At 39.7% G+C, this 13,899-nt stretch overlaps 1 protein-coding gene across 1 annotated transcript in view; it reads left to right on the top strand.

Moving 5' to 3' along the window:
* Positions 1 to 1,041: 1,041 nt before the first annotated feature.
* RNF212B (ring finger protein 212B) overlaps positions 1,042 to 13,899 on the top strand; it is a gene marked incomplete at its 5' end in the record, with an annotated part of 30,085 nt that continues 17,227 nt past the window's right edge. Inside the window, 3 exons of the mRNA XM_079769937.1 lie at positions 1,042 to 1,141; positions 4,606 to 4,658; positions 5,239 to 5,313. Coding sequence (XP_079626063.1) covers positions 1,042 to 1,141; positions 4,606 to 4,658; positions 5,239 to 5,313 — 228 coding nt within the window. The remainder of the gene's footprint in view (positions 1,142 to 4,605; positions 4,659 to 5,238; positions 5,314 to 13,899) is intronic.

The raw sequence follows: 13,899 nt of genomic DNA, 5'->3' as shown, positions 1-13,899 counted from the left end.
CAAGTGAAATGTGGTCTAAGCAAAAGGGAATATCGGTGGTGAAGTGATCTAAAGGTCAGTTTCCAGGGGACTGGGTGTTGATTCAATTATTTGATCAGACCTCACAGGTTCTGGCTGGGAAAGAATTCAGAGCAAGACCCAAACTGTAAGAGAACATTTTATAGGTGAATTACAGAAGTAGAAAAAGCAATTCCCAGAGAGAAATGGGCTTAGGAAACAAGTAGTAGAGGTAAAGGAAGGGCCATTGGAGCTTGGGAGCGAGGAAGCTAATGGTGAAGTGCCTAGGGGCAGAGGGAGGGAAAGGGAAAGGCCGGGAGGGAGAGCACGCTGGGTCCTCCATCCTAAAGGTATTAAGGACGGAGACTTTAGGGGAGGTCCCAGGGGAAGAAATTCATAGAATATTCATTAGCTTTCCAGGTGTGCCCATTCAGGACTGTGGTCTCCACTGATTGATTGGCCGGCACCAGGGTTGGCTTGTCGTTATTCAGTGCAGCTGGTTCTGATGTCAGCTGTGGCTGGTTTTATTGCTTATCTGGGCCTGGAGCTGAAATAGATGTTATCTCCAGGGAGGAAAGGTTGCGGGGAGCAAACCTTGTCAGCAAAAGCAATATGGTAGGGGAGGAAACCCATGCCCGTCTAACTGCCTACCACGTTACTCATACTATAGTGCCGATGCAGAAGGTTAGGGGCAGTACCTGGGTTTCAGGTTCGTTCTCCGGCCCCCCAGGGTCAAGTTCCGGAAGCAACCAATCGATGTGTCTCTCTCACATCCCTGTTTCTCTCTCTGTCCTCCTTCCTTCCTCCCTTCCACTTTCACTAAAAGTCAATGGAAAAAATATTCTCAGGTGAGGCTTAACAACATCAAAAGGGAATGTAAGTGGGTGTATAGTCTGCAGTCTGCTTTTTTCACTGCAGAGCCATTTGAAACTTCCTTACAACCAGTTGGAATATCCACAATAATATGCCCACATAAGCAAACATTGTTATGTAAATGCTATCCTGCCACAGGTTATTCTACTCTTTCTCTTTCTCTCCTCCAGAATGGATTGGTTTCATTGCAACCGGTGTTTCCGAAAAGATGGGACCCATTACTTTGTCACCAGCTGTGGCCATATTTTCTGTAAAAAGTGTGTGACTCTGGGTAAGTGACTTAACTGTTTCCAGATTCAGGCAAAAATGTTTTTAACTTGGAAATGATTAGCCATTTTCTCTGTGAAACTTTGGATAAAAATGACTTAGTAGCCAAAAGTGATGTGGATACAGTAGGAAAGTGTTGATTATGGATATTGGAGAAATCTATTAATAAAAAATGATTTAGTGGATGGAATACAAATTACTTGAGCACCAAAACATACTTGTCAGTGTTTTGAAACCGATGGCAGTGAGAAAGCCACAAGATTATCAGAATGATTAAAGAAAAGATAAAAAATAATAAGAAGGAATGGGGAAACTTTGGTTGATAGCAAGAGCCATTTCTAATTGGAAGTGGTCTAGCCTGTGAAATCTATTTTATTAGAAATGATTATGATGGTGGTGGTAGTGGTGATACCTTTGCAGTTTAAAGAGTATTTTCAAATGTACCAATTTTAAGTATTCTCACCACAATCCCATGAGGTTGTCAATGTAAGAAACATTAAAACCTATAGAGAATTTTTGTGAGTTTATTTGAGCCAAACTATCAACAAATGCCGGGAACAGGATCTCAACGGATTGACAAAATGCTCCAGAGAATGGCAATTTTGCACTTTATTTTATACCTTACAATCTAAAGAGAAGATGTAAGTGGGTTATATGAAATCCATTGGTGATAGATTAGGGAGGGGGGAGAAAGCAAAGTGGGGGTGGGGGACCTCTGGGATTGGATGATAAGTAAAATGACTTACACATATTTTACATAGGTGGGTACAGTATAGTTAACAGTCAATAATTAACATGATAACAATAACAATTAGAGGATTTATGGTCTCCGCCCTGGTTGTGCCCCGAGGGGTCTGGAAAAAGGGGAGTTACCCTGACATTCCAAAGGTAGGTTACGTAGTACTTGCAAAAGACAATATGCTCAGTTAAGGTAAAGATTACTTTTTGTCAGGAAAGATTTTAGCCTAGACAGACTATCTGCCATAAACTGCGTTTAGTTAAAAACTTAATTTTAGAACATCCTTTGTGGTTACTTTAGGTCTCTGAGTTTGCAAGGCCGCCTTGCAGGCCTTCCCTAAACTAGGCAGGTTAGCATGTGGCCCCTTTTCATCCACAAGGTAATTATTTGTTTTTTGTTAATCCTCACCCGAGGATATTTTTCCCATTGATTTTTAGAGAGAGTGGAAGGGAGGGGGAGAGACAGAAAGAGAAACTTCCATGTGAGAGATACACTGGTTGGTTGCCTCCTGCATCTGCCCTGACCAGGGGCTGGGATCAAGCCTGCAAACAATGTATGATGTGCCCTTGATTGGAATGGAACGCAGGACCCTTCAGTCAGCCGGCCGATGCTCTAACCATTGAGAAAAACCAACTAGGGCTCACAAGGTAATTATTAATAGAACCACTTTACAAATGAGGAACTGTCTTAGATAGGTAAGTGATTTGACCAAGTTCTTGCAGCTATTAAGTTTTAGAAATAAGACTTGAATTTCAGGTGTTTTGTTTTGTATTTTTATTGATTTCAGAGAGAGGAAGGGAGAGGGAGAGATAGAAACATCGATGATGAGAGAGAATCATTGATCAGCTGCCTCCTGCACATCCCCCACTGGGGATCAAGCCCACAAGCCAGGTATGTCCCCTTGACCGGAATTGAACCTGGGACCCTTCAGTCCGCAGACCAACGCTCTATTCACTGAGCCAAACCGGCTAGGGCTTTTGTTGTTGTTGTTGTTGTTTTTAATGCTAAAATACAGGGTATGGAGTAACCCAGAAGAGGGTCTTAGGATAGGGTGCTTTGATCAGCAAAGATTTTACAGCAGAGGTATTGTTTCAATAGAGTTTTGAATAGTACACTGGAGTTTGCCAAGTGGCTATGCAGGGAAGATCATTGTAATTCAAGAGAACAACCTGTATAAAGGCATACCACGTCATAAACCATCGTGCGGGGACTACACATGGATTAGATTTGTAGAGCATAAAAATAAGGTAAGATTGGTGATAGATGAGGCTAGACAGATAGGCAGTGGTCAGATAATGGAAGGCTCTATTCTGGGCTAAAGAAACTGAACTTTTTACTGCAGGTGATGGAGAGTTGTAGAAGTTTGTTTTGTTTTTCTTCAGTAGAAAAATGATTTGTACTTGCTACCTCAGTCTAGCAATAATATGGAGGGAAGGCAGGGAAAAATCTTTAATCCCTGAGAAAGAAGAGTCAGGTTAGGTAGCCTCTGGAGAAGCTTTTTCTGTATACCAGTGATTTTCAACTGTTGTGCTGCAAGAATTTTTTAAACCTGCAATACCTGACTATTTAGTCAGGGGCACTGACCTCTTTTGCCTTAGATTGTCGACTAAAAAAAAATACAACAGCCAACACAACAATAGCCATCCAGTATGAATGAATCAAAATTATACCTATATTTTTGTCTGAATTGGCAAAAAAAAAAACCTTTTGGTGTGCCACAAAATTTTAGTAATTAGTTTGTGTGCCATGAGATGAAAAAGGTTGAAAATCACTGCTCTATATGAATCTCATGACCCTTTTAAATTATCTGCTAATGTAACAAAGCTGTTGACTATGGTAACAGCCGTTCAGTTTGGAGCTGTTTGTCTCAGTGAAGCATATGTCATGTGATGTTTTCTCCTGACATGGCATTTATCTTTTTTTTTTTTTAATATATCTTTATTGATTTCAGAGAGGAAGGGAGAGGGAAAGAGAGATAGAAACAGCAATGATGAGAGAGAATCACTCACTGGCTGCCTCCTGCACGTCCCCCACTAGGGATCAAGCCCGAGACCCAGGCATGTGCCCTTGAATCGAACCTGGGACCCTTCAGTTTGCAGGCTGATGCTCTATCCACTAAGCCAAACCAGCTAGGGCCTGACATGGCATTTATCTTCATCAATAACCAGCACTTCTACTAAAATTTCAACTTATAAGGAAACATTCAGAGTTTTAATTTTCTTACCTTTCAGAATGGGTTAATTAGAGAATGAAAGTAGGACAGCTTCAAAACATGATAAAAAAAATTAGCAAAGTAAGAACAGAGCAGGAATAATTGGGAGGTATCTTACGGTATCTGATCTGTGCCTACTGTCAGGTAGGTGGGATAATAAAGAATAACTTAAAAGTTGAAATCATTGGTACTCTTCCGCTCTTACCAGTACTCTTATAAATGCCCTTCAGTACTCCTGTTGGGACGATAGACATGACCCTCACCCACAGAAGAAAATTGGGAAATTATAAAGAGGAAGATAGATAGAGGTACAGTGTGAAAGTCTTACTTGGCATCAACATACAAGTTTGGAAATACTAATTTAGAGAACAGAGCTCAAGTTGATGTCCTTTTATAGCAAATGATATTATAAATTTTGTCTTCTCTTGATAGCCTACATGACTATTACCATGTACTTTAGGAAAATCTTACCTCTTATCCATGAAAACTAAACATTTATTTCCTCTTTCCTCCCTAGAAAAATGTTCTGTTTGTGGAGCTGCCTGCAAACATCTGGCTATTTCTGATAATGTAAGTTTTTCTTCCCCTCCCACCAACCATTTTATTCCATTCCTAGCCTGTAGGAAGTATACAAAAAGTATAGTTGAAAAGTGATTAAGCATTGACATTTTTTTAAAAATATATTTTACTGATTCTTTACAGAGAGAAAGGGAGAGGGAGAGAGAGCCAGAAACATCAATAAGAGAGAAACATCAATCAGCCACCTTCTGCACACCCCCCACTGGGGATGCACCTGCAACCAAGGCACATGCCCTTGACCGGAATCGAACCCGGGACCCCTGAGTCTGCAGGCCGACGCTCTATCCACCGAGCCAAACCCGTCAGGGCAGGCATTGAAATTTTTTTTAAAAAGGAAAAGAAACAAACAAAATTCGCTAGTAGCAATTGTAAAAAATAGGGTAAGCAACAGATAAAATAATTATTTGTGGCTATTTTTACAGAAGCACTGGGTAAAGATATTTAAGACATATAGCACAATGAAATAATATCGGGTGCGTTTAGAAGGGGTGGTGCATCCTTTGCCATATTTGCCAGTATTTTATTTCATTCCATGTGGGTATACTCAATGTTTGTGTTACTCTCTTCATAGTTGAAACCTCAGGAGAAGATGTACTTCAAAAACCCTGTGGAGAAAGCTTTGCAGCATTTTAGTCACATCTCTCAGGTATGAGAAACAAAAGTAAAAAACTCTGATTCTCTAGGCAAGTTCCAATTGCATCTTATATCTTTATCAAAAGTTCTCTTTAGACTGCATTTGTGCACAATGGACAGAAATGGGCTGCTCTGATTGCTTTCTTTATTGATGATATACATCTCAACAGTTAACTTTTTACTGACCCAGAATCTGTGAAAGCTATAAAAGCCAAGATGTAGCTGACATCTTGCCTTGCCTTGTACTTTCTAGTTCTATTAAAGTAATGTTTTTTCAATAGGATATTTGATATCTTTTTGTTTTGTTTTTTTTATTAATCCTCACCTGAGGATATTTTTCCATTGATTTTTTTTTTTTTAGAAAGAGTGGATGGGAGAAGGAGAGACAGAGAGAAACATAGATGTGAGAGAGAGACATCAATTGGTTGCCTCCCGCCTGAACCCCAACCAGGGCTGGGGATCGAGCCTGCAACTGAGGTACCTGCTCTTGACTGTAATTGAACCTGGGAACCTTCAGTCCGCATGCTCTCTATCCACTAAGCCAAACCGGCCAGGGCTATTAAGTAATTTTTAAGAATAAAGGTTTGCCTGGCCAGTGTGGCTCAGTGGTTGAGCATCTACCCATGCACCAAGAGGTTGCTAGTTTGATTCTGGTCAGGGCATTGTCCAGCTTGTGGGCTTGATCCCAGAGGGGTGTGTAGGGGGCAGCCGATCAATGATTCTCATCATTGATGTTCCTCTTTCCTCCTCTCTCTTCTTCTGAAGTTAATAAAAAATATATATATATTTTTAAAAAGAATAGCCCTAGTTGGTTTGGCTCATGGATAGAGCGTCAGCCTGCAGACTGAAGGGTCCCGGATTCGATTCCGGTCAAGGGCACGTACCTTGGTTGCAAGCTCCTCCCTGGTCCCGCCCTGGTCTGGGCTCATTCAGGAACCAATTGATGTGTTTCTCACATCAATATTCCTCTCTGTCTTTCCCTCTCTCTTCCACCCTCTCTAAAAATCAAAAAATATCCTCAGGTGAAGATTAAAAAAAAAAAAAGAATAAAGAAGATTCTAGGGAGCTTTATCACCTTTCTGTTCAGATAAATGAATCTTTTAAAACTTGATTTGAATATATAGGCCTGACCCTGTAAACAATGGATTTATTTAGTGGTCTTTCAACGATTTATTTAGTGGTCTTTCAACCTTTTGCTTGTAGTAGACCGAAGTTCAAGAAAGGACTTCTTCTTCTTTTTTTTTGTTTTTGGTATAGCAAAGGTGGAAATTTATTGAAGAACAAGTACAGACTCCCATGTGGGAAGGGGAAAGAGTCCCCAAAAAGGACTTCTTATTTCTCATTCTCACTTTTCAATAAAACTTTCTTAGTGTTATATATATATATTTCTTCATTTAGTATTCATAACTGGGTGCCAGAATTTTAGAAAAATACTTTTCTTTTTCTGATGCTTAGTATACCATTGACTTGGTCAGGAGCTATAGGAATGTAGAAGAATATATGCAAGAGAAGGCAGGACAACAATTTAAAAGAGTTTCCAAATATAAACTTTGGTTTTTACCTTTCACTCTCAGTTCTCCACTGAGATTATTTCATAATCTCATGGGATTCCTATTTTAGCATGTTTCTTAAGATTTTTATCACTGTTCTTCTACTCTTCTCATTCTTAGGAAAGTATTCTTTTCCTAAACATGAAGAGGAGCCTTAGTCATTTTCTAGCTGAAGATAGTAGATTCAATTTTTCTTTGGTTTCACTCCTCAATCCTAACTCTGGAGATGGAGGAAGGGAAATTGAGGCTTTGGCTGCATTCTGCTTTTAGCTACTTGGGTGAAACATCATATTTTGGATGGTATTTAACATTATCGGGAGTTAAAATCCAGCTGCGACTGAAGGAGAAATGTAAACAAGGTCACATGAGCAAGAGAAAGAGCAGACCTTTGGTTAATAACTAAACCCAGGATTAGCTAATGATTAGCAGAGAAATTATATGTAGTCTGAATCTTAACCTACCTAATCATGGGACCAATTACACATGGTCAAATAATCAAGATAAAATACATGGAAAGGGTCAGTTAATCATCACTTTAGTAAAGGGCCAGTTTGGTGAAGTCAGCAATGTCTGAAAATGTGTTTTTCTAGTCTGTGAAGTTGAATAATTGACCCAGGAAATGTCTAGATTGCCTTATTCAGGCCTCTGCTCAAATTTTCCTTTCAGTCAAACCTTTAACTGACTTTCATACCTCAAATAATAGCCCAACACTCTCTACTTCTTTTCCTGTTTTATTTTTCATCATAGTTCTTATCTCTAATACTATATAATGTATTTGTTTATTGTTTGGATCTGGCACTGAAATGTAGTAAGCTCCATGAAGGCAGTATTTGGTTGGTTTTGTTTATTGTTATATCTTCAGATAGTTCTTAATATGTAGTGGACACTCAAAAAATTATTGAAGGAATGAATGAATGAATGTTGATCTAAATATCCATTTTGATTATCCCCAATCTCTCTAATGACTTGACAAGGACATTTTTCTGTTGTACTACTCTATGGCCAATAGTTTTATCAAGCTGCTCATTTTGAATTCTTTACTCACCTGTAAATAAAATTATCTAACTATATTTGGGAATTGGAGAGCCCCATATGGACCTGTTAGCTTTCTTTTATTCCAAGGTCATAGATTACATGCACTCTTACTCACAACTAGTCATCTTTCAAATGCCAGTGATTGCTCCTTCATTGGTAAAGCCTTCTCTGATTCCTGTAGGCAGATTTCTATTCTGTCCTTTGTAGTCCTATCCCACCTTGTTCTTAATTCTGCAAAAATGTTAGAATTTATTTGTTCATATGTCTGTTTATCTCACTGAACTGAAGCTTTTGAAAGGCAGGTATCATATTTGTATTGCCCAATGCCTAACTATGTACCTGGAAACAATTAGGTACATAAAACACATTTATTAAGTGAATGAATGCACATGTATGGCTGGAAGGGTGGGAAAGAGGAATAATTCAAGGTAAGGTCAAAGAGAGAGGCTTGATAGTATAGGAACTTGTAGGCCATGGTAAGGAATTTAGATTTTTCCTGAAGTGCAAAAGAAATAGCATAAACTGATATATAATTTTCAAAGAGAATCTGGCTGCTTTGTGGAGAATAGGTTATACAGAAGTTAAGAGTAGAAGCAGGAAGACCATTATGAGGCTATGGGAGAAATCTAAGCAAGGCTGCTTGGGCCAAAGTGGTGGCAATAGAAATGGAGGGGGGTATTTCATATGAGATGTTTTCTAGGAAGAACTAGTAGAACTGCTGTTGATTCGGATGTGGAAGATGAAAGAAAGAGAAGAATCAAACAAGACATTTGGGTTTTTTTGTCTTGAATAGCTAAGTGGGATGGTTGTACCTTTTACCAAAACTGAGAAGACCATTTTGGATATGCTAGTTTATAGATGCTTGTTAGAAATCCAGGAGGAGAAATCACAAAGGCAGGTAAGTTTATTATTCCGGAACTCAGGATCTAGGATAAGACTAGAAATATAAGTGTGGAACTCATCAGTTGTTTTTTTAATCCTCACTCGAGGATATACTTTCATTGATTTTTGAGTGCAAGGGAGAGACAGGGAAACATCAATCAGGATCAGCCATTTCCCTCACACGCCCTCACTGGGGATTGAATCTGCAACCCAAGTATGTGCCTTGATGGGGGAATGGAACATGCACCCTCTCGGTGCATGAGACAATGCTCCAGCCAACTGAGCCACTTGGCCAGGGCAGGATATAGTTTTTAAAGCCTTGAAACTAGATGAAATTACCCAGATAAATAGTCCCTTCAATATCTAGTGATTAGGTAGAAGAGAAGTTAGTAAAGAGCAGCAAAGAGAGAAAGAGAGGTGAAAACAAGGAGAGTGTGGTGTTACAGAAACGAAGGAAGAAAAATGTTTTGAGAAGGAAGAAATAACCAGCTTGTCAAATACTATTGAGAAATGAAGATGCAAAGGAAGGTTGACTGGACTTGGCAACATGTGGATTGGTAGTGATCCTCACAAGAGCATGTTGAATAGAGTCTTGAGAAAGAGACTGCATTGGAGTGCAGTGATGGGTGTATGTCTATATGCAGTCTACTTCACCTCTGAAACCTCTCCTCAACCCTCTGCAGTCTGGCTTCAGATTATCTCACTGAAGCTGCTCTTGCAAGGACATTAACAGCCTCAATTCCAATGGAATCTTTCCTTTCTTCTTTTTTTCTCACTTTATTTAAAAAAATTTTTTTTTAATTGATTTCAGAGAGAGAGGGAGAGGGAGAGAAAGATAGAAACATCAATGATGAGAGAGAATCATTGATCGGCTGCCTCCTGCACGCCCCACACTGGCAATTGAGCCCACAACCCAGGCATGTGCCCTGACTGGGAATTGAACCATGTCAACCACTGAGCTACGCCAGCCAGGCCCAACAGCAGCTCTTATCATTTGTATTTCCCTTTTGTGGTCCCCATGAGTATGGACTGTGGAACAGAGAACTCTGCTGAATGAATGAGAGCTCTCTCTCTCTCTCTCTCTCTCAAATCAGGCATACATCCATTTGCCACTTGATATCTTCATTAATTTAACCTGTCCCAAACTGAACTCATTATTCTTAACAATCCACCATGCCCACCGCCCACATATGCACAAGAAAACAGGCTACTCTTTCTGTTTTATCATGGTAAGTGATAACCACCATCCACATAATGACCAAACCAAAAAAGTAGAGTCATTCTTGATTTCTTCTTTCGCATATCCAGCTCAAAATTAAATCATGTTACTTCTGTCTGTCTAAAGTACTTGAATATCTACTTTATCTCCAACCTCTTAGTCTAGTCCATCATAGTTTCCCATCTGCATTACTGCAGTAGTTTCCTAACAGATCTTTTGACCTCTAGTCTTTCATTTTCCTATCAGTTCTCTATATTGAAGCCAGAAAATTATTCTGAGCAGAAGTATTATCCTGGCATTTTTACATTTAAACCCATTTAATACAGCCATTGCTTTGAGGATAAAATCCAATCCCTTAACATGACCCATAAGGTCAGACATGCTTTGGTCCCTGCTTATCTCTTTAGTCTCATCTCTTATCCTCCCCTCCCACCCCAACTATAATACAGAGACTGGATCTATTTTAATTATTTACCTAAATAATTTTCTCTGTTGCCTCCGGGCCTTTGTACATGCTGTTTCATCTGTCTGGAACATTTTTGTCCCCAAACATAGCTACACTAATAAAAGAGAAACATGCAAATTGACTGTCCCTCCACTACACTCACCAGCCAATCAGAGCGAGTATGCAAATTAACCCAACAAAGATGGTGGTTAATTTGCATATGCAGGCGTGGAACAAAGACTGAAGACAGCGCAGAAGGAAGCCAAGCGTTGCAGAAGGGAGTGAAGTGGCGGTGAAGGGAGGGAGCCGAGGCAGCGGAGATGGGAGCGGAGACGGGAGCGGAGCCGAGGGAGCAGGGTTTGCTCTGGTGCAGGAAGCCCTATTCTTGCAGGAATCTTCCTGCAACGGGCCTCTAGTACATAGATAAGTACACACAGTAAAACACTGTATTTCTGTATTGTATTATAATTTTCTGTTTGCTTGTGTGGATCTTCCCATAAAGACAGGGACAGTATCGATTTTATTCATCTTATATATCAGCTTCTGACATAGTACCAGGAACATAGAAGGAGTCAATAAATACTAGTATTTTTTAATAGACTAATCTTTCTATTGAGGTTTTCCCTTAAAGTATATGAGATATGAGAAAGTGGTAATACTGGGAAAACTATTGGAGAGAAAAATCTTAAGACTAAGTCTGTCTGCTAGCTTGTAACTAACTCCCTTTCTTTGATCATTCATACTCCTTCACATGTAATACTCATTTCAGTTATACTCATTTCAGTTCTTGTAAAGATCCAATGATACTGGTCATGTCAAGTCGATAGGTATTTATTTTGTTGAGAAAGGGTAAGCATAAATCTCATATTATTTCTCCAATTTGTAAAACAACCCATGTTAGCAATTTGGAAAATACAAAACCTTTGGAGAGATAAACACGGTTGCATTAAAAAAAAAATCCAATGAAATGTGCAAGCATTCTTTTTAAAAATATTTTTATTGATTTCAGAGAGGAAGGGAGAGGGAGAGAGAAATAGAAACATCAGTGATGAGAGAGAATTATTGATCGGCTGCCTCCTGCACGCTCCCTACTGGGGATCGAGCCCAAAACCCGGGCATGTGCCCTTGACTGAAATAGAACCCGGGACCCTTCAGTCCGCAGGCTAATGCTCTATCCACTGAGCCAAACCGGCCAGGGCTGTGAAAGCATTTTGAAAGCTGTAAAGTACTATATATTTAAAGAATAATGTGGGAAAACTCATAATACATTATGAAAGGTCACAAACTTACAGGAAAATAATGAAAGACCACAAAAGTAAAAAGAAGTTTGTATTGTTTGTTTTCAAAGGGAAGTATAAAATACCCTGTCTAGTTTTTTAATAACAGCTTTATTGACATATATTTACATACCAATTCACCCCTTTAAACTGCAATTCAATAGTTCTTAGTATATTCACATAATTGTGCAATCATTACTACCTAATTTTAGAAGGTTTTTATCACTCCATAAAGAAATCCTGCCCTGGCTGGTGTGGCTCAGTTGGTTGAGCATTGTCCCATACACTGAAAGGTTGCTGGTTTGATTCTTGGTCAGGGCACATACTTAGGTTACTGGTTTGATCCCCGGTAACCATAGATGTTTCTCTCTCTCTCCCTCTCTTCCTCACTCCCTCTCTCTCTCTCCTCTCTCCCTTACCCTCTCTCTATAATCAGTATACCTGTTAGCAGGCAGTTCCCAAATCCTCTTTACCCTTTCCAGCCTTAGGCTATCACTAATTTACTTTCTGTCCCTATAAGTTTGCCTGTTCTAGACATTTCATAAATATGAAATCATATAAGGTATGGTCTTTTGTGACTGACTTCTTTCACTAAGTGTAATGTTTTCAAGGTTCATCCAGGTTGTAGCATGTATTAGCACTTCTTTCCTTTTATGACCAAATAATATTCCATTATATAGATGGACTAGAGGCCTGGTGCATGAATTCATGCACAGGTGGGGTCCGGCTGGCCCACCCCGATCGGGGTGGGGGGGGCTGATCAGGGGCGGGTCCAGCCAAGGGGAGGGGCTGGGAGAGGTTGGCCAGCCGGCCCTGCCCCCTGATCGACCTCCTGGACAAATTCCCGATCGAGGGGACAATTTGCATATTAGCCTTTTATTATATAGGATATGTTTTATGTTCCATTCATCAGTTGAGGGACTAAATTAGGGTTGTTTCCACTTTTTGGCTATTATGAATAATACTGCTAAGAACATTTGTGTACAAGTTTTTGTATGGACATATATTTTCATTTCTCTGGAATATACATGTAGAAGTTGACTTACTGGGTCAAGTGGTAACTCTGTTTAACTCTTTGAGGAACTGCCAGACTATTTTCCCAAGTGCCTGCACCATTTTACATTCTTACCTGCGTGTATGAGGGTTTTGATTTCTCCATATCTTCACCAACATTTGTTTTTAACTATCCTTTAAAAAAAAATTTTTTTTTTAATTTTAGAGAGGAAGGGAGAGGGAGAAACATCAATGAGAGAGAACCATTGATCGGCTGCCTCCTGCACGTCTACTGGGGATTGAGCCCACAACCCAGGCATATGTCCTCACTAGGAATTGAACCATGACCTCATGGTTTATAAGTCGACACTCAACCACTGATCCACACCTGCTGGGCTTTTGCCCATTTTTAAATAGGAATGTCTTTTTATTATTAGTTGTAAAACTTCTTTACATATTATAGGTACAAGTTTCTTTTTTTTTTATATATATATTTTATTGAATTTAGAGAGGAAGGGAGAGGGAGAGAGAGAGAGAGAAACATCAATGATGAGAGAGAATCATTGACTGGCTGCCTCCTGCACGCCCCTTCCTGGGGATCGAGCCCACAACCCAGGCATGTGCCCTTGGCTGGAATCGAACCTGGGACCCTTCAGTCCGCAGGCCGACGCTCTATCCATTGAGCCAAACCAACTAGGGCTAGGTACAAGTTTCTTATCGGATATATGATTTGCAAATATTTTCTCCCATTCTGTTGGGCCCATTCACTTTAAAATTGAGAATAAATAACATAAATATAAATAGGAAGAACAAATAGGACATCAAATAGAGAGGGGAGGTTAAGATAAAAAAGAAAGAAAGGTATAGATTCACAATTAAAGCCAAATTCAGAAAAAAAGACACAAATGGATATACAGAAACTTTGATAAATTTAGTGTTGGGTTGACAAACTTTTTCTAAAAGGGGCAGTAAATATTTTAGGCTTTGCAGGCCATACAATCTGTATTGCAGCTACAAAACTCTGCTTGTAATGTAGAAGCAGCCATGAGCAGTATGTAACAAATAGGTATGGCTGTGTTCCAGTAAATTTTATTTACAAAAGCAGGCAGCTAAGTCTGACTTGTATGGCTCAGTGGTTGAGCATCAACCCATGAACCAAGAGGTCCCTGGTTCAATTCCCTGTCAGGGCACGTGCCCA

Source organism: Cnephaeus nilssonii (assembly GCF_951640355.1).
Source record: "Cnephaeus nilssonii genome assembly, chromosome: 4".
In the NCBI taxonomy this organism is placed as follows: Eukaryota; Metazoa; Chordata; class Mammalia; order Chiroptera; family Vespertilionidae; genus Cnephaeus; species Cnephaeus nilssonii.
Note: the sequence above shows the minus strand (reverse complement) of the source record. Positions and strands in the feature narration are given on the sequence as shown.